Consider the following 24,726-nt stretch of genomic DNA (forward strand, 5'->3'; position numbering starts at 1 on the left):
AAAGGCTCACCCAAAGCATCTGTGAACCTATCTGTGGACCTGGGTCCAAGCAGTTGTGCACAGACCAGGCTTGACACATGCACTGCCTCCTCTGTGCCACACAGAGCGCATCTCCTACCCAACACAGTGGCAGAGAAAAGCCAAATGTCCCTAAAATGGAGGGTCCAGCTCAACAGAAAGGAGTATCCAGGCAAGATCAGCCCTGCCAAGGAATAGGTGAAGGTACGCTGGAGAAGAGGAAAGGAAACACAGGTCCCTACACTCCTCTCCCTATATCACATCTCTAAGGGCTTGCAGCGCAGGCCTGGCTCCATGGCTGTCACCCTGGCTAAGGCAGTCTGGTCCCTGGGTTGAGCACACAAACCTCCACTGCTCCCACTTTGTCTCAGGTACCATCTCCAGGTCCCTGCCATTTCCAGCCACTCTCAGTGGCCCTGCAACATGCCCATGGAAGGACAGGCAGAGAAGCTCTTTACAGCCTCTAAATAATGAAGCCGAAGACACCAGGTGCCAGACACCTCCAGGGCACTCCGGTACGTGTGTCCCCATGTGTACACACATGTGTCTACTGAACAGAAAAAGATCAGCAACACGACCAAGTGCTGTTCCAGGGTCCCCCCATGGGGCCAGAGCTGCCTGCCTCCTCCTGCAGTGGACTCAGCTGGGCACACAGGGGTCTGCTTCATCTCGCACTGAGAAGGCAGAAGCACCAGAGAGCCGCCCCTCCAGCTGGGAGAAGAGCCTAGCAGGGCTGTGGTTTGCAACCTGGGAGCTTCAGAGCTCACAAGGAGCTACAATTCAGTGGGAGACATGATTCACAGCAGGGCGAGCTGTGGGCTCCCAGGGGCCGGGGGTGAAGGCAGCCCCGGGGGCTGCGGTAGGGGCTCAGGACAGCTGCGGTACGGAGAGATGTAGCGCCTACCGCAGCAGCCCATGCATTAGCTCGCTGTGGTCTGCTATGACACAAAACGTTGTTAGCTGTGGCATTGTATTTTGACTGAAGCAGACAAGCAGTAGAATGAAAATGGATCCTTTTATATAAGCTCCTGCACATGTTGTAACAGCTCTTGACATCTTTCCCCAGCTCTGCTCCTTGCTGGTACTTGGGTGTGCAGGGTGGGGAGCGAGCGGGGATTGCACCAGGCTGGAGGAAGGGAGGCTGCAAACCGCTCATGGCCTTAAAAGCATTGGTTTGGGCAGAGGGGGTAGCACCCCACGGTGAGACAGGCAGAGCATCATGTTCCCAAGCAGGGCACAGCAAGAAGCCTGATGGCATTGTTTGGACTTGATGCTGGGCAGGCCAGCACCCAGAGCTGTGGGGTCTGGATGCCACAGGGCACCCCAGCACGAAGGGGCAAGGCCGAAGGCAGGTGAAGCTTAAGCTCGAGCTCAATTGTCTGGATAATCCTAGGCAGGGGCAACACCAGCAAGACTTGGTGATTTCAGTACACAATGAGGCCAGGGCTGCCGTGAGTTTGGACCCAAGGAGGTCACGTATGGGGGGCTGCTGCATAGGGATTCACCATGCCTGGGGAAAGGTCTGAGTGAAGAGGAGACAGCTGAGATGCAGAGCAGGAGGAACAAAAGACCGCAATTAGCTGTGGTAAAAGCCAAGGCTGTGAAAGCACATTACCATTAGTGTAATAATTATTAATACAATTATTTTTTCCATATTTTTGACAATTCAGTAAGAATCAACTTAACAGAAGAAAACATTTTCTGTTCTGTTAAATGCTGTGAATCTAAAATGTAGAGAAGTGCAATAACATTTCACTTTACAACTGGACATTTCTACAGATTTACGCAATTCTTTAAAATAAATGTCAAAGAACTTTCCAACCAAAGTTTTCTTTCTAAAGTAAAATGACAATCACTTCATAGAGAAAACAGCACAATGAAACCCTAGGACATTTTGGAGGTTTTGGTATTTTTCTGCCCCAATCAAACAATTCAGCAAAACAAAGGCTTGTCTGCAAACTCTTCCAGTGCTGCTCAAGGTGCACTTTTCTCAACAGCAACCACCAGAAGAAGAACAAGCAGCAGCTTCTGCAGTAGTGTGGCCAGCAGGACGAGGGGAGTGACTGACCCCCTTACTCGGTGCTGGTAAGGCCACACCTCGAATACTGTGTTCAGTTTTAGGCCCCTCACTACAAGAAAGATGTTGAGGTGCTGGAGCATGTCCAAAAGGGCACCGAAGCTGGTGAAGGGTCTGGAGCACAAGTCTTATGAGGAGCAGTTGAGGGAAGTGGGGGTGTATAGCCTGGAGAAAAGGAGGCTCAGGGAACCCCTTACTGCTCTCTACCTGAAAGTAGGTTGTAGCGAGGTGGGCGTCCATGTCTTCTCCCAAGTAACAAGCAATAAGACAAGAGAAAATGGCCTCAAGTTGCACTGGGAAGGTTTAGATTGGATATCAGGAAAAATTTCAGCAAAAGGGTTGTCAAATACTGGAACAGGCTGCCCAGAGAAGTGGTGGAGTCACCATCCCTGGAGGTATTTGAAAGACTTGTAGATGTGGTGCTTAGGGACATGGTTAGTGGTGGACTTGGCAGCTCTAGGTTAACAGTTGGACTCGATGATCATAAAGGTCTTTTCCAACCAAAATGATCCTATGATTCTTCAATATCTTACCTTGATCTGCTGAGACCAGCTGGTACCACCAGAGCTACTGAAAGCTTAGCACATGGGTGCAGCCAGAGTACCGCTCCTCCTTCCCCATCCTCCCAGAGAACCAGCAAAGGCAATAAATACCCATAATGAAATGGCTTTAAAGAACAAAGATTATATAAGGACAACATCAGAATGAATCAAAAAAGTATATAAAATAACAGAAAAGCATTGCAATTAGCTAATCTGTTAAATGAATAAAAAGGTATTAAATAAAATTTCCTGAATGTCAAGTTGACCCAGTTTTTTTTTATGTTCAGGAAAGAAAACGAGTCCCTTGAGTAAATCTCCCTGCTCCAGGGCGAGGCATTAAAGGCTTTCTGGATGATGTCGCTGGCTGAAGTCCCTTTGATCTGGGCTGCTGGGTGCAGCACACATCTCCCAGCCAACACGGCCCCGGCTGCCCTCCTCCTGCATCCTCACCACGGGGAATGGCACAAACAGGGCTGTCCAAAGCAGGAGCTCTGTGCTGGTTTGGATGCACGGGGAGGGGAGAGCTGAGCAATTGCCTCCCAGATGCCACCACTGGGCCTCTTTTCATCAGGGTGCCTTTGCATCCCTGGGTTGCCATCGCCCCAAGTAGGACAAAACAGCAGGGCTGCTGCTATCTGTCACATCTCCACCCTCACCTCTCCCGCAGGCACCAGCGACAATTTTCCCTCTCTGGGGAAAGCAGCTTTGTTTAGCAGCATGTTACCTGTCAGCAAAGGCTCTTCCCTCAGCACCTCCTGAAGCAAGTGAAACCTTTCTTTTTGGGGAGGAGGGGAGATTCTCCCTCCTGCAGCAAACACTGCCAGCCCCACTCCCTGGCAAGATAGCGAGCACCTCAGTGGCTTCACAGTGGGAACCCCGAGAGGTGGCCTGGCTCCCTTGCTCCCCAGACCTACAGAGCAACCATCCAGCTGCTCAGAAGCACCATGCAGACCGATGACATTACTTCATGCCTGCAAGGTCATTTATGGGAGATTACTATGGATACAGAGACATGTATATATCCATATATATATGTATTTCTGGATTTCTCCTGTGCTTTGTATATATATATATATATATATAACCCAGAAACTTAACCAGTGAGATACCGACAAACCCATCAAATGAAGCAATTTGTCTCAGACAATTGCCTGAGCTGCCTCCGATGTCACTGTCTTGCCACTGACAATAAGAAGCTCTTAAGTGTCCTGAAATTGTACTGCGAGTTCCCCAATGCTCTCACCCCCGCCTTCGCTCCTCTCCCTCAAGCTCCTTCCCGTGTTTCTCCAGCAAAACACTCTTACGCAAATAAACATGCAGGGAGGCACAAAAGGCATTTTGTCTAGGATTTCAATACAACCACGTATTTCTCATTCAAATATTCAGCCGTATCCTTCAGAGATCAAAAGCGTAGCACTGAAATGAGGCAAGGCACGAACATCCCAAGCCAATAGCTCCAACTTCCCTTTTATTCCTATCCTGGCTGAGGGAGCAGACAGAGGAATCTGTCACCCCCACCACAGTGGCTACGAGGTGTCAGAGCCAGGGCACCTGTACACACAGGTACAGCTCTGTCACATCGCCCATCTCTCTTCCATCTCTGCACAATGCCCCGCACAGCCATAGGTTACAATAATGGCCATTAAAGCCTTTATAAGTGATGTCTGTGCAAAAAGCAGGGGATCTGGGTGCTATGAGGTCTCCAGAGAGGTGCAAACTAGGACTGGCGCATCCTGGACTAACTGGAGAAAGCTTCCTGCTACCAGGAACCTGGAGCAGAGTCTGGCCCAAGGAAGTGTCTCCACATCCTGCACCAGCACTTACTGCACAGGGAGGACAAGGTGCAGTCATGCTCTTTCCCAGGCACACAGCCTCCTCCAGCATGGCCAGAGCATCGCTAACACCCACTGCCACCTTCCCCCAGGGGAGCTGTACAAAGAGGGAAGGATGCACGGGTGAAGTGCACCCTGCCCCAAAACATGTGCACAAGCTTCTCCTGCACCTCTACCTTCCAGCCAGAGACCATCTGCCAGCCTGAACAGTACAGGTTTGTTTACAGGAACTGGCTCCCCTGCCCAGCAACCTCCATGGCTGAGCTTTTTAGCCCTCCTTCCACCTCAGACAGCCCTTTCCCCCATGAGGACCCACTCGATGGGACAACAGGGCTGAGCTCTGGCAGCTGTCCTGCTCCTTTCCCCATCTTGGGAAGGAAGGTGTTCTGCAGGAGTCATAGGGTTTGGCACGTTTACTGTATAATATATGAACTAGTACCAGTTTTATAAGCCCCTCCTGGCTCAAATCACATTGTAATTCTGAACAGGCTTAAACTCATTTAAATCCTAATAAAAACACCACCCTGCATTTGCATTTGCTGCTTGCTGGTCCCTGCGGCTGCTGTGACAGCGGTTCCTGAGGAATTGATAATGCTCAGGACACTGCATACCGGAAACCATCCCTCACAGGTGGGGTCGGGACATGCACTTCATAGCACAATTGAAAAAACAGATGCAGGAAACGGACCTTCAGACTGATTCAGAATGATGCATGGAGCAGTTGGGTGCCACAGCTTTCACAGCAACACAGGAGAGCAACAGCAGCAGCGCTGAAACCTCAGTGTCCCCCATCCTCTGGGATCCCAGAAGGATCAGGCCAGGTACACAGCTCTGACAGAACAAGGCACCTGCAGACAGCACTGTGAGGGGGTTTTAAAAGAGGACAGAGACTGACTAATGAAGTGCCAGCAAATAATAGGCACTGCGGATGCTTTGGGAAGTTTGTGCATGAATGGCACAGGCACCCTGGGGGCAGGTGGGGACAGAGGTAAGAACTTGCCCCGGTTTCCCCTGTTGCCTGGTGTGCTGGTGACAAGGGGGATCTGCTGTTACATCCTGGAGGAATGTCACACTGCGGGAAGGTGTTGTGACTGCATCTCACAGTGCATCCTCCACCCCCGAGCCACCACAATGAAGCACCAGTCCTGCCCTTCCCTCCTGAACAGACAAGTGGGATTTGCTCTGGTTGTGCTGGAGGAGACAGTGAAAGGCTGGGTGACAGGGACCCTGAGAAACCCAGCTCCCAACAGCAAGTCCATACGGCTCTCCCAGGCACAGCAAGAGTGTCAGGTCTGTGCTGACCCAGGTCCTACCCATGCCCAAGATCACTCTCCACAGCTCTGCAGCTCCACCACTCCCTACAGCATCCACGTGCTCCTCTGCAGCCTCTTGCTTCTTTCCTCCATGTCCAGGTCGGCTCCATTCCCAGCACTCCACCCCACTTCGCCCTCCTTGACACTTGCCCAGCACTTTATGCCTCGCTGTTCTTGGTGATGACATTAATAGGCTCCCCTGAAACAGTGAGATTATGAGCTATACCCTTCCAGCAATAGAAATACTAATTATTACTGAGTTAAATAGGAATATCAATGATGAAAGTCAATATTATTGCCTTCTTTGTTCCTGTTTGTTTTATTTGTAGATGAAAAGACCACTCAGCCCGTCTCCCCAGGATGTGGCCCAGGAGCTGGAACAGCTCCTCTTGGCAGGCTCATCCAGAGCCATGCTCTGATAAGAAATCATACTGCACACATGCTTGCAAAGGGCGCTCTAAATCAGCAGCTCTCAAAAGCAGGCATTGTCTTTGATTGATTCATAAAACTGGAGCTGCCTCCGTTCCCCACTCCAGTACCAGGCAAGGGAGGATTTAGGGGAGGAGGAAGGTGTAACGTGGGTGGAAATGATTAATTGTGGAACATGGCACAGCACTGGGAATGCTCCACAGCTTGGCTGGTTTTGATGCTTACACCACCCTCCTCACCCAGCAGTTTAGCCACAAGACAGGAACTGAAGACCCCTCCCAGGCTCTGACACTGATTCTCAGGCTGACCTTGGGCAAGTCCCACAGCACTGCTGCGGCCAGGTGAGCACTTACAACAGCTACATTGCCTTATTCAGCAAGTCTGCTCCCTCTGTGTATTCTGAGTCAGAGCTGCTGATTTCAGTGACAAGAGACCTCTTTTATAAGCCCTATTAGCCTCGCAGAGCTAACACAGCTAAGAGCGAGTGAATGGGATGCTAATTTTGGATCACAGCTAACAGCGTCAGGAGAGCGCTTCCTGGAGCAGCCCCTCTCCGCAGGCAGGCGGATGCGGTCCCCACCGCCGGCAAGAGGCAGGACACAGCAAGGAGGGAGCACAGCCCTAGAGCACAAGGGATGGTTTTTCTTGTTCCTTGTACACCCTAGTATGTTGCTAAATTGCCTCCACTCCCTTCCAAGTCCTCAGTCCACCACCAGCAAACATTCATGAGAACAAATCACCACGCTGATCCCCAACTCACCCATCTCCAAGTATCAATACAGTCATCGCCTCCCTCTAATGCATACAAACCAGCCCAGCCTCTCTCCCCTCTAACGAGGACAAACACTCCAGCTGCCTCTCTCCAAATGCAATGAAACCAGGAGAACTAGAAGCCTTGCAGGAGTAATTATGCCAGTTTTTAAAAAGAAACCAGCCAGTCCTGAATATTTCATGGAAGGTAATTTTTTTTAAAGCCTCTCCCCCTGCTTTGTGCATGTCAGGGTGCAATTAAGCAGAAAGTATCAGCGCATAAACCCAAAGAAACAAACTGCCACACACACCCAGCTCCTGCTCTCGCTCGTTCCTGCTTCTTCCCTGCGTTTAACATTAATGTGACATCCCAAGCTGTGTGTGCATGATGCTATCTCCCACTCTGAGACAGGGAAGAGCTTTTCTACTGCTAGAAAACCTCAAGTGCCTCTCAGTCTTGCTAACGCAGTGCCCAGACTCCTGAAACAAATAGTCCCCTGTGGTCCCCGCCAAGGCTTACAGGCAGTGCAAAGCCCTAAGCATCAGGCACCCCGCATGAAATCCCACAACTGCAAAGCTCTCCAGAGCTGCTGGACTGCGGTGGTGGCATCCAGGTTTGCACCAAGGCCCAGCAGCTGCATGCATGGTGCCATCCTTGGGCTGCGCAGCCTGGCTCCCTGCCTAGCTTATTAGCATTTTGCACAATTAGTATTTATTTTTGCAAATGTGATACCAAAAAAAAAAAAAATTAAACAACAAAAATCTCTTTACATTAATAGCTTTGCTGGCCCTCAGAGCAAGATGCTTAGAAAGAAATCTGGTTTAATCTGCAGAGCCAGGTGGGAACCAGATAAGGCGTAAAAAAGTAATTCAGGGCCTTTCTTGGCACTACTGTGGTGAAGGAGCAGACCTCCCGAAACAGCACCTATCAAAACAGGCTACAGACACCTCTCCCTCTGTTGCATTCCTTCCCTCCAGCCTTGCTCTCTCTCTCAGCTCATTTGAGCCACCCTGTTTAACCACAGCTTTTGGGCCAGCTGAAGACAAGTATCCCCAGTGTCTCAACCATCCCATGCAACTTTCTTGAGGACAGCCCCAACACAGCTGCTACTCCTACATGAGAGCCCCCCTTCTGGGGGCACCAGCTGGTCCCCTCTGGGGACAGCATGGGGTGGCAGGGGTTCCCAGTCAGGGTCTCCTGCTGCAAGAGCAGCTGGAATCTGTTGCATTGATTTTTCCTTACTGTGAGCTAGAAGATTGTTCAGCAAAATGAAGTTATCAGGGGAGGTAATGTTTTCCACCTGACAACTTGTATTGCTATTTCTCAAACAAGTGCAGACATGCACACTGCAGCACCTTCTGGTAAATGAGCTGCCATCCCTTTCTTCCTCTCAACAGCCCAGCTCCTGCCATGCCAGGTGCCACTACCCAGCCCCTTCCTGTTTCTCATCCTTCCTGCACCCCCAGGTCATCCACATCCTCCTCCCTGTTCCTGGTCACACTCACAAGGGGTTTCTGGCCCACTGCAGCATGAGATGGGGAGCCTGCAGCACACCTGTTCATTTATAGGCCTTTGACATAACCCTGATGCTGAAAACGTGCTTTTGAAAAGTGAAAATCCAAAACACTCCTGTGACACAGGGGCTTAGGGTAAAGCCTGACCTATTGCAAGTTTGTGACTGAATCACCAGAGCAAGCAACACCAGAGAGAAGAGGAAGGATTTTTTGGGAGCATTTATGGCACTGCATTCAAAAAGGAAGAGAAACATCCCTCAGAAACCACATAGGTTCAAAGATTTGCTCAGTTTAAACACTAAAAATTCATGCATTAAAAATCCACTCAGGTTCAGCCCTGCCTTAGAACTAAATAAAACCTCTGACCACATCATCCAGCCCCAAGGTTCACTGTCTCCTTGGGAGAGGGCTTGCATGTCTGCTGGGGGCTCGGGTTGAGATGCCCCCCTCACAGCTTTTGGGCTGGGCAAGGGGCTGTGCATTGACCCTGGGGTGTTCAGGACCCAAGATGTGGCTGTGCCCATCATCACGCTACATAGTGCCGGGCTGCCCTGGTCCTCCTCTAGGTTAGTGGAGAGACCAGGCTGAGAAAGACTACCACCCCCCTCCATTATCCCAATTTCCCAGAAAATAACTTTTTTTTCTTTTGTCAGAGGAAAAAGCATAAGGAAATACAAACCCACCTCATTTTCTAAATACTGTTCTTAGGAAAAATCTGCAACTTTTGCAAATGGCACTCTGGAAGAAAATACCCAAATCTAAACCAAAACCAGATGGCTCTCAGTGCTTGCTTTTTTCAGGGAGGACTTTAACCAGCACGATCATTTCCCGGCAGAATTTTGTTTTGATAGAAGATCGCTAAGAATAAATGCATTTCAGGGCTTGCTGCTGAGAAGGTGTTTTGACAAAAAACTGCTATTTCCATGGTCCCTCCACTTGCTCTGTCGGCCCTGACACAGTGGGAACTCCTTTGACTAAGCACACAGCTTTTCCCAGGGCCCAACTTGCAAGGAGCAGGGAAGGACAGGTGCCTGGGTCCATTCCTGTTTCTCCATAAAAATGGGAAACAGCAACAAGCCGCTAGAAATACCTCTGCAAAGCTGGAAATACCTCTCCACCAGCCTCTCACACAGGAACGTGAGGCAAGGTGAGGACAGGTCCCTTTTTTGCATGCATCAGGTTGAGCCTATGCAGCCTGCTCTTTGTTTTGAGCAAAGAACATGATGTAAAGGGGAAATTATGTATCTGTGTGCATGTGTCAGTGTGAAAGCCAGTTCTGCCTCAAATGTTTTGATCCCCTCTCCTCTGAACCAGGCATGGGACACTGCCTCCTGGGCAGTTCCAGGTGAGCCCCTGCACTCTGCCCAGAGCAGAGGTGTCCCTCCCAGTGGCACCACTCCTGTGGAGCAGAGATCACAGCACACCCTGCCGTCTCATACCACTTTGGACAACATCAATTCAAACAATTCCCCTCTCAGCTCTGGCATAAAAAGGATGCTTGAATCATCCTAATTTTTTTTTTTCATTAGGAAACTGAATTCTGCTCTTCACAGAGAGATCCCTTTTTTCTCTCTTGAGGACTGACATCCTGGGAAATTGCCTCAGCCCAGTCAGCTCTGATGTTTGCCGTCTCACACGTTGCCTGCATCAAACTGACAGTTCACAGATTTCAGCTGAGGATTTGTACGTACAGTACAAGCTGAAACCAGCTCCTGTCTTTTAACTGTCCCGGCGAGAGTGCTGGAAGGAGGCTGAGTTGGTGGAGAGTGCGCGGGCGCCATGCAACGGTAATAGAGACATCTCAGAAAACACTGCCTTTTGAGGACCCTCTTGCCTGCCCTCTCCTGGAAGATGAAACCATTTCTGCCCAGTCTCCCCCAGGCTGCAGCAATCGGCTGTCCACACTGGTTCACGCCATGCAGGCAGCGTTTGCCCCTCACCGATGTAATATGAGGTGGAGCAAATCCACCTGCCTAAGCAGAGCCCTACAGCCCCACGACAAAGCCCTCCTTTCCCAAGTGCCACCAGTCAAATATTAAATTCTGGATGCCTTCCCCTCATCCCACCCTGGCAAAACCCTCCCTTGTGCAGGCATGATGGACTGAACATTTCTTACCTGTTCCAGACACACAGGCAGTGCCTGCCCCAGATCCCAGTTGAAAGCTGCATTGCCTTGTACCCTAGGAGGGCTGGGTAGCAGCCCTGGACTACATGGGGCTGGGGGGAGGCATTTCTACCACACATATGGCAGCAGAAACCAGTCCAGTCCTGCACTCAGCAGGACAGAGGCATGTGAGTGTCATATGCTCAGCAACAGAACAGTGCCCGAGCTCGTGTGCCACCTACCCAGGTCAGATGAAGGCAGGATGCTGGGGGATCGGATGCCAGGGGTGCGCTGGGCTTTGGCCTCTCCTCTGCTTTCCACTCATGCACTGTGGGTGAAACAATATCGCAATTAGAGCTTTAAACCTGGCATTTGAGAAGCAAGCAGGAGAGAAATTAAAAAGCTGTGTATGGCTTTTCCCCTCTCCCCCTCAAATCAGAGCTCAGCTGAGCTTAATCTTCATCTGAGTTGATATTTAAAAAGCTATAAATCAGGCTGCAACAGACAGAAAAACACAACTACCAAAATTTAGTGGACCTGCTGCTGAAAGGCCCAAAATGAACTGCTTAATAGAAGCCATTTTCCCATGGAGCAGGCCTGTACTTAGTAGAGCATTGATCTGCTGACAGCTACCGGGACAGATTTGGGCCAGAGCACTTGGGAATCATTTGCAGTGATCTCTCAAGAAACACATGCATGCAAAAGCAGCCCTCTGAAAAACACTGTTGTAAAACAGTGCTGGTGCTGTCTACAAGTCCAGATAGCACTCAGTGGCCAGCATGGGCTCATGCCAACCTCAGTAAAGCCTCTCCAGGCAGGTCTTGCTCCTGGCTGCATCCCTGTACCCCAATCCTTGGTGGCTCCAGGTTGTGTGGATCAATAAAATGCTTCACACGACCTGAATTGCAACACTCTACAAAAGCCCAGAGTTGCAAAAGGGTCTCTCAGCTCAGGGCCCCAGCGATGGGGCACGACATTCTGGCTGAGGGACACTGTATCCCATGGACCTGTGGTATTTGGGGGTCCTCCCACAGACGTACTGGAATTTGGAAATGTTGTATTAGAACCAGGGTCAGCCCAAAGCACTGTCTAGAGCAAAGCACCATCACAGCTCTCTGGGGACAACAGGCTAGGCCCTGCCAGATGCCAGGAGCTTCAGTCCAGCCAAGGAGTGCACAGGAACAGTGGCCCTGTCCCACCCTGCCCTCACAGAATCATCTCAGTTGGAAAAGCCCTTGCAGCTCCTCCAGTCCAACCATGAACTTTTTACTGACCGTTCCCAATTCCACCAGATCCCTCAGTGCTGGGCCAATTCGACTCTTCAACCCCTCCAGGGATGGGGACTCCCCCCTGCCCTGGGTAGCCCATTCCAACACCCAACAGCCCCTTCTGCAAAGAAATACTTCCTAAGAGCCAGTCTAAACCTTCCCTGGAACACCTTGAGGCTATTCCCTCTTCTCCTATCACTTGTTCCTTGGTTCAAGAGACTCATTCCCCCTCTCTGCACCCTCATTTCAGGGAGCTGTAGAGGGCGATGAGGTCTCCCCTCAGCCTCCTCTTCTCTAGATTAAACCTCCCCGCAGCCTCACCCTGTGCTGCCATCCTGACAGGGAGGGGATGCTCCCTAAACCCCTCTGGGACAGCTGACCTCTCTGTCTGCCCCATCCCACAGTTGCCCCACACACGGGAGGCAGCACAGCGTGGTCAAGCTGCCAGCACCAGAGTGCCCAGCCCCAGGCTCACCTCCCTGCTGCTGCCATGGCCAGGGTACATGCTGGAGAGGGGACAGCACAGGTACCATGGCTGTGACTGTCCTGTCAGAGTGGTAACAGGAGTGTTCCACATTCACCTTTTCTCCTGCCAGAAACCATTTTCCATCACAGCTTTCACTGTTTTGGGGGACAAAGTCAAACAGGGGAATGTATTCCTCCTTTTTTGAAACAGAACCATTATTTCTGTGTCCTGAGTATCTCCACAAGCAGGGGAGCACAGAGGAGCCTCAAGAGACAGGAACACTGCTGGAGGGGCTCCTGTCCCACTGCAGGACTCTGCCTGCCCTTCTCTGCACAGGGACACAGCACAGGGCTGGCCAAGAGCCTATCACCTGCGCGCTAGCTTTTCCAAAGCAGTTATCATCTGAGATAACCCAAGGACACCCAAGGAAAACAAAAACATTTCATTTCCAGAGGTGTTGAGTGCCCTTGGCACTTACTGCCTTCAAAGCCGGGTGCTCACTGCCCCCAGCCCTTGGCTAATTCTCACCATCACACAGCCTCCACACCAGCAGCAGAGAAACAGATGACTTAAAAGATAGGTTGGGCAGAGAGGGTGCAGGCAAGGGGGAATTCAGCGCTTTCTCTCCTGCCTAGCACCTCAGCCAGCCTCCTGATGCACACAGACTGGATCTATAATACCAGTTAATGGTTCATTGTTTGTTGTGGGGGTTTTTATTCCCATCTACACCTCCTTATGAACTCATATACCTAACAGATTTTACAATGATTCCAAAAGCTGCTAATATAAACCTTCCATGTAAAAACTAGGAGCAAACCAATACCTCTGCTTTAGGGCACCACAACCTGACCAACCATGTCTCAAAGGACACCTAGGGGCCTAACATTGCTCAAGAGACTGAAGAAACCATTGAAAAATGGGAAACAACTTATTTGGTTTATTTATTTAATTTTGCTTTCACACTTCACTTATTTTAAAAGACTAAAAACATGTTTATGAATTTAACATATTTAAATGGATCAAAATCTGTTTAGCTAGGAAGGAAAACAACTCTCCCACCCCAAACTTCTTGTGGGCTCGGACCTGCTTTTCAATCTTCCACCCACAGCAAATATTTCAAATCCCTTTTTAAGCTTAAAGGCTGCTTATAGGGACAGATCGGGGAGAGGACCTGTGTGGGGGGCTGTTCCACCACTCTCCTCCGTCATTGCCCCAAGTACCCCTTACCCAGAGAGGGTCAGGGACACCTGAGCAGGGAGGTCAACTGAGAGAGAGGGGACAATAAAGGCATCTGTGGAGGATAGAAAAAATGAGAAGCCTTCCTTCCTCCTCCATCAGCAGCTTTCCACAAGGAGGATCAATGCAGCCCACTGTAACTGCACCGTTGTTCCATTTTTAATTAATGAAAGAAAAAACTAATCATTGAATTAAACTTCTCATTACTCCAGCTGAATACCCACTAAGTAAATTTAATTACTGTACGAATTGGGTTTCTCCCTGCCTGTTTCATTAGCTACTGATAAAGATGAAGGGGGGAGGGGGAGAGAGGGAGAGATAAAAAGAGAAAGAGACTGGAAGATGGGAATACTAAATGCAAAAAGAGAGGTAAATGATTCAGCATGTTTCAGGGGCTTCCAGTAAGTGCCTGGGGAAAGACCCTTCCACCCCTCCCAAACCAGACTGGAGGGATTCCTTATAGGATAAACACCTCCTGCCCAGGGGCAACACCATCTTCCAGGCCCACATCATACGTAGGAAGTGAGAGCTCCCCAAGCTCTGCCTCCAAACATCCACCCCACGTCCCAGAGGCAGGTCCCTGCGCCATGCCCCAGCAGCTGAGCTGTGCTCTGGCACAGGCACACTGCGAGGACCTCTTGGGAATGGAGACCACAGGGACAAGGTCCCCCCTCCCCAGCACCACCACTTGCACACCCTGGGTCCACAGCCACCTGCAAAACAGCAGACAGAGCCTTGAGGACAACTGGCTCCCCTCCAAAAAAGGGCAGACACTGATTTCAGATCTGCAACAACCCTTGATCCCTTCTGATATCACATAGCTCTGAAGAGCCAATTTTTGGCTCTGCAACAAAGGCAGAAACCCTGTAACACTTCAGCAGGAAGCTAGTGTTGACAAAACATGGGGAGCACATGAAAATGGATATCAAACACCTGCTGTCCCACCGCATACCAAGACACCTGACAAGCACTCTTTATATTTTAAGCCTTTCTGCTGGAGCGGGAGTCCTGCACACCCAGGCTGCTGGGAGCCAGGGACATGCCAGCAGCACGCTCCTCCTAGGAAACCGGCGGAGGATGCATTCCTGCAGCACCCCCCCGCTGCTGCACAGATTTTGTTTATGGCACAATTTTGGGTCTCCGACTCTCCCACTACGATTCAACCCTCCATTCTTTCTTCCTGATGAAGGGCATAAGCCATTGCAGGGCAGGTACAGCCCCACACCAGGGAGGAGTCTGGCAGCCCCCGTCAAGCACAGCAGTCTCCCTTCCAGCACATGCCTCCACATCCAGCAGTTCTGCTATGTGACTGTCGATAGGGTCACATCTGGGATAAACTGGGGTGGAGAGAGTCTAGTAAATGCAAAGTACAGCCTCCTCTAATTAGGTAGCTTCAGCTTTCAGCTGAGTGCATGGCTGAAGGGCTACCCATGTGCTCACAGTGATGGGATTTGGCAAGTATGATCAGACTATCTGCCCTTCTTGTCACTAAGGAGCCAAGAGAGGCCCATGCAGGCTGCTTCTTCAGCCCCATGGGTAGGGTCTTGTTCACCATGAGGCCCTGTCCCCTCAGTCTTGCATTGGCAGCTTGTGGCCCTCACGATGTCCAACTGCTGATCTTCTGCAAGTTGTGGTGCTGCTGGGAGATGGGGTTCTCCCTCATTCCTCTGATTTTGCTACATCTTCTGACCCCAAATCACGGCCACATGTTTGAACCCATCCCTCCATGTTTGGGCCACACAAACCAGCCACACCATTCTCCCTTCCTTCCCCCCTACTTCCCCAGTCCTTTCCTGCTCTCCTACCTCCCCAGACCAGCAGGCTCCTTGCCCAGAGGGGTTTCTCCTGTGCAAGACAAGGCCAACTGCAAAAAACCTTCCAGGCAGACCAGAAGTTCCCTTCAGTGTCACATTTATTCTCCCCCTCCCCCCAGCACTGGACTTTCTCAAACACCAAGCAGGGAAAGTATTGAAATAGCAGGCAGGGATGCTGATCTGCAGGGAGCGAACGGGGCTGGGTGAGACCTGTCCTGCATTTGTGGCACCCAGCAGCTGCCAGCACAGGTCTGGGCACCAGTGCCAGTGGCCACCACCACAGCCTCAGGGCTCCACTGCATCCCTGGGAGGATGCTGGCTCCCAGGTGGGTTCAGCACAGCATTCTCTCCTCTCAGGCACAAGCTTTCTGCCATAGCTAAAATTAGCTCCCACAGAGCCTCTCCTGCCATCCCTGAAGTCACTGGTACAACATGTTCTGCCACCACAGGCTCTTCCCAAGCTCTCACTCAAAAAAACCCCAATGATACATAGTACGTGCCTCGCAGCTCCGACTCCCTAAAGCAAATAACCCCGCAGGTTTTGCAGCCACCACCTCCAGCTCTCTGCACTAAGGGCAAGGCTCGCTCCTCCTGCCTGCCAGAGCTGCCCTAAGTCCCTTGCGCTGCCCACCAGCCCAGCAACCCTGGCGTAACACCCATTCCTTCAGCTTTCAACCCCAACAGCAACATATTCTGAGGAACAGGGCTGGGAAAACCAGGGGGTGGGGTGTGGGTGTTTTTTGCTTGTTTTTTGTTTTGGTGGCCAAATTGAGAAAAGAAAGTAATTCAGGTTGACTGCAGGATTTTTTTGCTTTGCCAAATTTTAAAACCCCAATAATAATCTGGGGCTGAATGAAACATTTTGTTTGGTCTGAAGTGAAGCTTTAATTTCGTTTGCAGGTGGCTTCCCCACCACCACTGAAAAAAAAAAAAACCTAGAAAAAATTCAAAATGAAATGTCATCTCGGAACAGATGGCTGAAAGGTTTCATTTTGAAAATGTCAAAATGAAACTTTTCAGTGTTTCACTTTTTTTTTTTTTTTCCCAGCCAAAACCACTTGCTAAATACAACCTGAATTCGTGAGCTGTTTCTGTTGACTGAAACCTGAATTATTCGGTGCATAAACTGTTCACTCAAAGCCTTTTTTTTGCAGGCCTGTGTACGCACCCCACGCTGTGCATCCTGCTGCAGCGGGGAGATGCACGTGGAGCAAACAAGAAAGCAAACCGTGCAGCACGTCCTTCTCCAGAGAAGTGGCACAGGAAAGGAAAGCAAGAGCCCAGGGACTTACCGTGGCAGCAGACCTCTGCAGTTTCGTTTCAAGTGCTGAAGGGGCTTCCTGTGCAGCGGAGGAAGAGGGGGGTGCTGCGGCCCCAGGCGGGAAGGACAGGGTGGTCCTGCCTGTCTCATGGGACCCAACACAGAGCAGCCGGGCACCTCGCTCAGCCCTGGACGTGCAGCCCTGCAAGACAGGAGGATGGGGAGAGCTTGAGAAGGTGCTGAAGGGAGAAACATCCCACTTGGGCAGAAAAGGAGGGAGGTGTTGGGGTCTGAGGCCAAGCAGTGTTAAGGAATTAGGGCAAGGTGGTGGCAGCGAGCAGCTCTGGAGCACTGGCTGGCTGGTGTCAGGTCTGTTCCCTGACTCCACTTTCTCCCCCATGCAATGGTTTTCATCTCCTTTTGCCCTGCCCTCAAGGTGAACTTGCCCATCTGCTTGCTAACACGGGGCTTTCCATCCCAGTTGGTCACACAAGAGATAAGGAGGCCTCCCGAAGTATCACACTAAGCTGAGGGACCTGCCCCACTGGAGAACACCTCCAGAAGGGGTTGTTCACTTCCTCCCACCCATGGCCAACAATCACTGCATCTGGCTCATGCCATGGCAGCACTGGTAGACAGTCAGAGGAAGGCTTGACCCACCTGACCTCTCTTGCCCAAGGAGGGATGATGTTCATCCCAGAGCTGGGCAAAATCAGATCCCAGGGTGAGGTCTAACCACCAGCTGGGAACCAGCTCATGACTGATCAAATCTGACAGCAAACTCTCATGTCCTGAGGCCACAGGAGGATGGTCCTCGGTGCTAGTCCCTGCCACTGCCTTGTGCCAGGACCACAGCCAGCTGACTCTCTCCCTGCACCCCAAGGCCTGTCCCCCAGATGGGTGTCTAGGTGACACTGCAATGCTCGAGGGCAACAGGCCCGTTGAACCACACACACAAGGCTCACACTTTCAGGAATCAGGTTTTGATTGCAAAGTTCACAGACAAGCAAAGTCTGGCAGTCCCAAATTCTGCCTTGAATTCAGAGACTCATGCAGGAAGGGAATGGAAATATTTTAAATTTGCTTTAAATTTGCTATTGCTCCCCAAAGAGCTGCAGGATTCCCAAGGTGCACAGGCAGTGTGCAGCAGAAAGAAGCTAAACAGGCCAGGTTCAGGAGGGTGTTCTCAAAAGAAAACACCCCAAAACTTTAATCTAACCCAAAGTCATGGTTATAAAAATTTGGTTTATGTTCCACAAGAAGCCAGGTAAGGAAATCACATGCCACAAAATCCCATGAAAAAAATAGCTGATGCCTAAACCCCAAATCCACAAGTCAGGTACAGAGTTCAGGTTAGAAACTTAGGTTCATTTTCTTTTCCCTTTTGCCTCTAGCTCAGTGGCACTGAGATACTGCAGGAGCATTACCCTTCCAGCATGAGCACGCACCACAAAATGCCAAGGCTGGTGTCAGAAAACCTGTTTTTGAGAGATCACTAGCCTGATTGCTAGATGAAAGAGGATTAGATGAAGCTTAGACTAAGCATCTCAACAGTATCAACCCATAAGATGATGCTCAGCCGTTGCTACTGCTAAGGTAACAGAGACAGATTTATCTGCTAAGAGGAGAAATCTTACTTCAGAGAGCCCTCCTTGGCATGAAGAGGGGTATTTGCTGGGTCCTCAGTAGGAGGCTATGTGTCTGCAGGGACAAGGCAGACCTGGCTGCCCGCAGGCAGGAGTCTGCTGGATGGAGTCACATGGAATAAGAGGCAGACTTGCTCCAAACTCAAACCTCCTCCCAAGTTCAGGGGGTGGCAATCGGAAATTAAGCCCATCTGTTCCTAAAACATTGTGTTAGCGGAGAGGTGAGGAGGCTGAAAGTCTGAGCTCTAAAAAAATCAAAAGTACTAGATAGACAGAGCCAGTGAGCTGTCCATCAGGGAAGGGATGCTGCATCTCAGGTTCACTACTGCAATGACTTTGGAGATCTCAGTCCAGACTGCAATTAAATCTCCTGAGCAAGGGAGCTGCAGCAGCACATGGGTCCCCTGCATTAGCCCATCCTGGTAAGGATGAGATGAGGCAGCTGGAGCTCCCCAAACCTCACAGATGAGGTTTGCAGGCAAGGGGAGGGAAACTGAGGCAGGCCCCGGTGGTGCACGGGGCTGGCAGGCAGGTAGTGCCATGCCAGCTGTGGAGCTACCACATCTAAACTCACCAGCAAGCCACACGGCTGCGGCAATCCCAGCCCTGGCAAATGCGCTTTGTCACGTGGAATGATGTTTCAGGAAAGAGTATTAAGTGATCAGTCAGCATTAAAAATGGCCAGTTTTGATGTGTTTAAAAGAAAATATCTCCCTTTTTCCTCCCTCTCTGAGCCCACTTTTCATTTTAAGAATCTCCTCATTTTTTTTTCTACCCCCAATCCAAACTCTGCTGTCAAGCCCAAACACTCACTTTGCATTTCTGCCACATTCATTCAAATCAATCATTCAGAACCAAACCAAACCTTCACATTTTCCACTTCTCCCTTGAAGGAATGATGCTGAACCACTCAGCCAGCCTGGAAAACCATTTTTTTTCCCAGTTCCTGCTAAAAGCCAGGACAGCAGGCTGTTGGCTGAGAGCAGAGGCATGGGAAGTAGCAGCCAGGTGGGATTTGGAAGTGCTGCCTACAAAGCACCTCTTGGTGCCAGGACATTAAAAAAAGAGCAATTTTTACACAGCCTTTATCCCCAAGACATACAAATAACGAGGGAGCAGAATAGGATCAGATGTGGGGAGACAGGGAGATTTAGGAGCAGGTCCTGAGCACCACTCAGGTAATTACCTAGGGCCAGGCCAGCAAGGAAGTTGAGGTGGCTAAAAGGAGGAACATCCAACATCAGAACTGAGGCAGGAGTACCTGGTCCCTCATGTTTGCAAGGAGTAGAAACTCAGATTTAGCCAAGAGTATTTATGACTATTGAGGAAAAAAAGCCATGCCACAGGGAATAATGGGGCTTTCTTGTGGCTGGCAGCTGAACGGAATAAATCTATCCACTGGGCATAAATTGTTTAAGCAAAAAAAAATCCCTCTCAACTTGAATATTTTGCAAGAAAAATAGCAACAAAAAAGGAAACAAAACTCTGAACCCTCATCATTTCTCTCCTCAAGGTCAGAGCTGTTATTCTCTTCTGTGAGGGAGAAAAAACACCTTTCACTAGTAAGTTTAGCCAAAAGAAATGAAACATTTGGGAAGTGAGACCATTACTGCCTGGACTGGCCTGCCTGGCTAAATTAGACTAAATATCTCTATTTAACAGGGAGTTATCTTTCAAAAGCAAGTTGGAGGGAGGCTCGGTGATAGGGCAGAGGGCAGTCTGGTACAAGTGAGGAGCAGTAGGGTGCTTCAGTGACTGGCCTGGTGTCTGCTCGGGTGGGGCAGGGCCCCAGAGCCATGCAGGGAGCCCTGCTGCATCTCTGACCCCAGGGGCAGGATCTTGCTGCCATTCCCAGCCTGCTCCTGCCCTCATCCCAAGCACGGAGGTGGCAGAGTCACCAGCCCCTCCTGCCATCTTCAGGAGCAGACCTGGATGTGCCACACAGCAGGGATGGGGCAGAGGCACCCAGAGGTAAGGGAGACATCAGCCACTGGGGCTACAGCAGTCAAGGAGAGCAGCCTTGTGTCAGAGCAAAGGATCTAGAGCCTCTTCAGTTATTATGCAGAGGCTGTACTAAGGTTGCTGCTTTAGTGCACTGCAGGCACTAAATTAAGTGGACATTTACAACCCACAATGCAGAGAAGCAGCTGCTAAAGGTGGCCATGGTGAGTGACTTCACCTCTGGGTGAAAGGCTCCGTGAAATCTCAGCCATGACGGACCAAGATTGTAAAACATGTCCTTCCTTTCACATACTGCCCTGCAGGGCAATGCCAGGACATCTCTAGGCACCTGGGGCAAGTGGGGACCAGTAACAACCCACTCTGCTCAGTGCCAGACAGAGTCTCCAAGACCTGCACTGTTTGGAGCCCACAGAACACTGACCATCTAGTCCAATTAGCAGAGCCCTAGTGTGACAAACTGCACCCCCAACACCAGGACAGCACTGAGCTGGAGCAAACCCAAGGGATCTGCTCCCCAGAAATGAAGCTCCCCCAGATCACGCCCTGCCCAGGCTCTGCACAGCACAGGCTGGCAAGGCAGCTGTCTGGAGCATCAAGCAGTTCCTGGTGGCAAAACAGGCCCTGGTGCCTGCTCAGCCTTTTTCACTGCCCTTGATAGCCAAGCTGGCTGCAGATGCCAAAGAGGGGGTCACACATGGTGGCTCCTCCTGAGATCAGCCAGCACAGTTCCCTTCCTCCTCCCACACCCATGCCAAGCCCAGCTCACCAGGGATTTCCACCCAGCAATGCTCCTTCCTCCTCCTCCTTGCCTGGCAGGTACAGCCAAGTCTAGCACTGGCCAAAACCCAGCATGCCTGCACGGATGAGCCAGCCATGCCCTGTGCTTCCCTTCTTCCCCAGTCCTGTGGCAGTGCCCAGCTCATTTGCTGATGAGTGGCACCAGGACCTTTTCCTTGCAGGTGCAGGGATGTACCATGCTGTGCTCAGCTATGCAGAGAAGGAGGTGGCTCTTGGTGGGAGCTGGCATAGACCTCTCCCAGCCCAAGGCACTGAGCCTAGAGGCAGTCACCTCCTGGAAGTGGCTAAGGGGAAGAGAAAGCAGAGGAAGACAAGGTGAGAGCAGAGATGAGGCGACACGCACATGAGATGAGGAGAAAGGGATTAACTCTGCTCCAGCCAACACAAAAGCAGGAGGGTGTACTGAGCAGGGATCTCAAGGTTGCAGCACACTGTGCCAACCAGCACACACATTGGATGTTGGCTTTCAGTAACTCAGCATGTTGGGTCACAAGTGCAACTGTGGAGGGGCTGCAGCTGGAAGGGGCATTTCTACCCAAGCAGAGGGAATGACAGAGATGGGTGGGAGGACACCCTGAACAGGACTGCAGTGCTGCAGGGTGCTGGGCACCAGGGAGACTGGACTACTCACTGGAAAGCACAAATGGCATCTGCTCACATCCCTGAAGCTTAAAGATCCTTTTGAGAAAGTTAACTCCATGAATTAACACCTAAACCGCTCCAAACCCAGGGCGTTTCCTGCTTGTAGGAATTTACAGTCAATGTAACCACCACCTGCAGTGTGAGACATTTGCTTGGAGGCACCATGGGTTAGATTTAAACACTCAGTCACTGGGACCAGCCCAGGGCAGTGTCCATGCTCCCTCAGACTGCTACACCCCATGCAGCTCTCTGGAGAGCAGGGTGCCAGCCACAGCAGCCAGCCCTGTGGGAGCACCCTCACTCAAAGGATTGGTTCAGATGCCTCAGATAGGAAGAGATAGATGGCTGCTCCTCTGCAGCTTCACAAAGACCTCTCCTGCCTGTCAGCAGAGCAGAGATCCTGCAGCTCCTGTGTCCTTGGGAAGCACATGCTTGAGATCACCCAGAGTTACTGCACTTGACAAAGGAATCAGCAGGGGATGATTTCTGGCTTCTGTTGCAGAGCAGGTCAGACCAGTGGGTCATGAATTGTCTCCTTTTGGCCTTTACATGTGCAACAGGTGGAATTCAGAGGTCTTGAACTCCTCTGAAAGATCAGCCCTGAGCCTGGAGGGCTGCCCAGAGCAAGGGATCCTGCCATCTCAACCAAAGCCTGTGCAACAGGCCCCCACGTGAACATGTCACAGGGTGAGCATCCGATGAGCCACGGGAAAACTGAAGTCACAGCCAAGGCCAGTTACAGGAATAGAATTGGCTCAGACTGAACAAATGTAACTTTCCATCACTTTGCAACCAGCCATCCATCCTGCAGGCCAGCTGGCTGCCATGTCAGTGCACCTCCCATCCATTTCAAGTGTCCTGATAACACCGACACTTCACAAGACTAGCTCAAGGTTTGGGAGAGTTATTATTCAAAGCCAGGTGGCTGGACTGGACCCAAATCTTAGGCAAGTGATTAAAATGATTGGCATTTTTTTGGAAAGAAAACTGCTGCACTGTACCTGCCATCCATCTTCAGAAAACTAACTGCACAATCACAAAACTGGACACACCTGTAAGGCTACACAAGCACTTGCAGACTGATGAAGCTCATCCTCACCCGCAGCCCTGGGACCAGCCACCCCTGCAGGCTCCAAAATGGGGTGCTTTGGCCAAGATGCTTCTCTTAAGCATCATATTACCACATCTGGGCAGCTCTCCCTGCAGGATCAGGGATGGGATACTCAGGCATGGGGATGAGTGTTGAATTGCTGGTCTGCATGCCTCATTACTTGGATAAATTTCACCCCATGGGTTATTTGATGAGTCTATTATGGCTGGGAACAGATTGTCACAAACTGCCTCTGCTTAGGATCCAGAATCAGGTCCTCTCCTTGCCCCTCTGCTCCTATGGGACCCAGTAACACTGCCAGCCAAAACCAAGGTATCATTCTTCTTTGACTACATATGCTAAAAGTCAAGTTTCTTTTCTTTCAGAGCAAAGGAAACTAAAGGCAGCAGCATTTCCAGGTGAGGAGAGCACAAGAGCAGCTACTGAATGACACCAACCAGATCCCAGCCTCTCCCCAGGGCAGCTCCCAGCTCCACCATCACCCCACCAGTGCTGTCCCCATGCTGGGACAGGGGCTGTTTTACCAGGCAGGGCAGGAGCAGGGGATGCAGCTCCTAGGCACACTGGGGTCTTGGGCCAGCTTTCCTGCACGCCAGGCTAGGACACCCCACTCTTCTGGGTTCAGTGCCAAAACTCAAAACTCAGCTCTCAGTCCATTACAGATAAGGGAGTGAACATAAAGACAAGCCCTGTCTGTCCGAACCAGCACAGTCCCAACAGCCCACACCTACTTGCTTCAGTTTTGACCACATTGCCCCAAGGACTGGCAACTGATTAGACTGGGGATGTTGTGTGGCCTCAAGGTTGTTTTGCACATCCTTGCCCCCGGAGAGTACAATACCCAGGAATCTCTGGAGAATCAAGGGAGGTCATTCATTTTTGTCCTATATGTAACCAGTCCGTGCCAACTGCTCAGCTGGGGCACCAGCATGGAAGCTGCCAAACTTGCTACACTGAGAAGTTGAACCGTGCTTAGATGGAGATCCCAAACAGGGTAAAATCTGCATTTAATATCTATTATCCTAACATCTCCCCATCTGTCCACTTCCCTGACATGCCTGTAACTGCAGTGTGCCAGGGCTGCCTGATATCAATGGCACTAATTTCATCATTCCCAACTTATTTAGAGCAATTAGGAGGCAATGAGCACACGCTGGGGGCCAGGATGCACTTGAATAGCATCCAAGGGTTACCATAGTATCACAGGAGACCTTCAGATGGAATTATCTGTCTGCAAAAAAACTTAAATAAAAAGGAAGGCAATCCCCAAAGGGAGGATAAGGTTGTTCTTAGTCCTATAGGTCCCTTTTTAATTTGAAATCAGCTGACAAATATAAAGAGATGATATTCTTCATTTAATTAGTGAAGAGACAGAACCTCAGGTTGGAAGACAAAGATAGATGCTTTGGGCATCTGGCTAGAGAAATGATCAGGGGAGCAAGGCAGGGATTCCTGTGAGGTCGATTACCTAATCATACTTGAGGCAAGCAAGTTTTACCATTGACTTTTGGGAGCAAAGGTAAAAAACTGAGCCATTTTGGAAATCCTAGCCAGAAAGGCAAAGCAAAAAGCAAGCTGCTTCTGCCTAGTCATTTCTGCTGGATGGTAGAGCACTACACAAAGCCAGTGCCACCAAGAAAGCTACCAAAAAACCCCCCAGCCTGCAGACTGGCTTACCAACGTCCCCATTTCATGCAAGGCAGGTAAGGTGCCAAAGGAGGGGACAGCTCCTCACTTCTGATTTAGCCACATGCCCACACTCCTCCCGCACAGGCTCTTTAAATGCCTGCCTGCGTGAGAAAAGCAATGGCCTATTTTTTTTTGAGCAGCTCATACAGCCTCCACCTTGGAGCACAGCACACACAGGTCTTATTTAGGATGCTTCAGACACATCCGGAGGGGTTTTGGGAACAGTCTGTGGAAAGAGAAGACTGAGTGGGCA

General features: G+C 50.6%; 1 protein-coding gene across 5 annotated transcripts in view; it reads right to left on the minus strand.

Annotated features, from left to right (window-relative positions):
* The window catches only part of LINGO1 (leucine rich repeat and Ig domain containing 1), a 166,575-nt gene that overhangs the window by 54,867 nt on the left and 86,982 nt on the right, over positions 1-24,726 (minus strand). For 3 of the 5 annotated variants that reach the window (XM_074916619.1, XM_074916618.1, XM_074916620.1), the window contains 2 exons: positions 16,657-16,827; positions 10,823-10,908 (listed from right to left, as the gene is read on the minus strand). Coding sequence is in view for 1 of the 5 variants with exons in the window: in XM_074916616.1 (XP_074772717.1) it covers positions 10,823-10,908 (86 nt within the window). In the remaining 4 variants the exon portion in view is untranslated. Of the gene's footprint in view, positions 1-10,592; positions 10,704-10,822; positions 10,909-16,656; positions 16,828-24,726 lie in introns of those variants that run through there. The other 2 variants (XM_074916616.1, XM_074916621.1) reach the window with 2 other exon arrangements.

The sequence above is a fragment of the Athene noctua genome, chromosome 13 (assembly GCF_965140245.1).
Source record: "Athene noctua chromosome 13, bAthNoc1.hap1.1, whole genome shotgun sequence".
NCBI classification, from domain to species: Eukaryota; Metazoa; Chordata; class Aves; order Strigiformes; family Strigidae; genus Athene; species Athene noctua.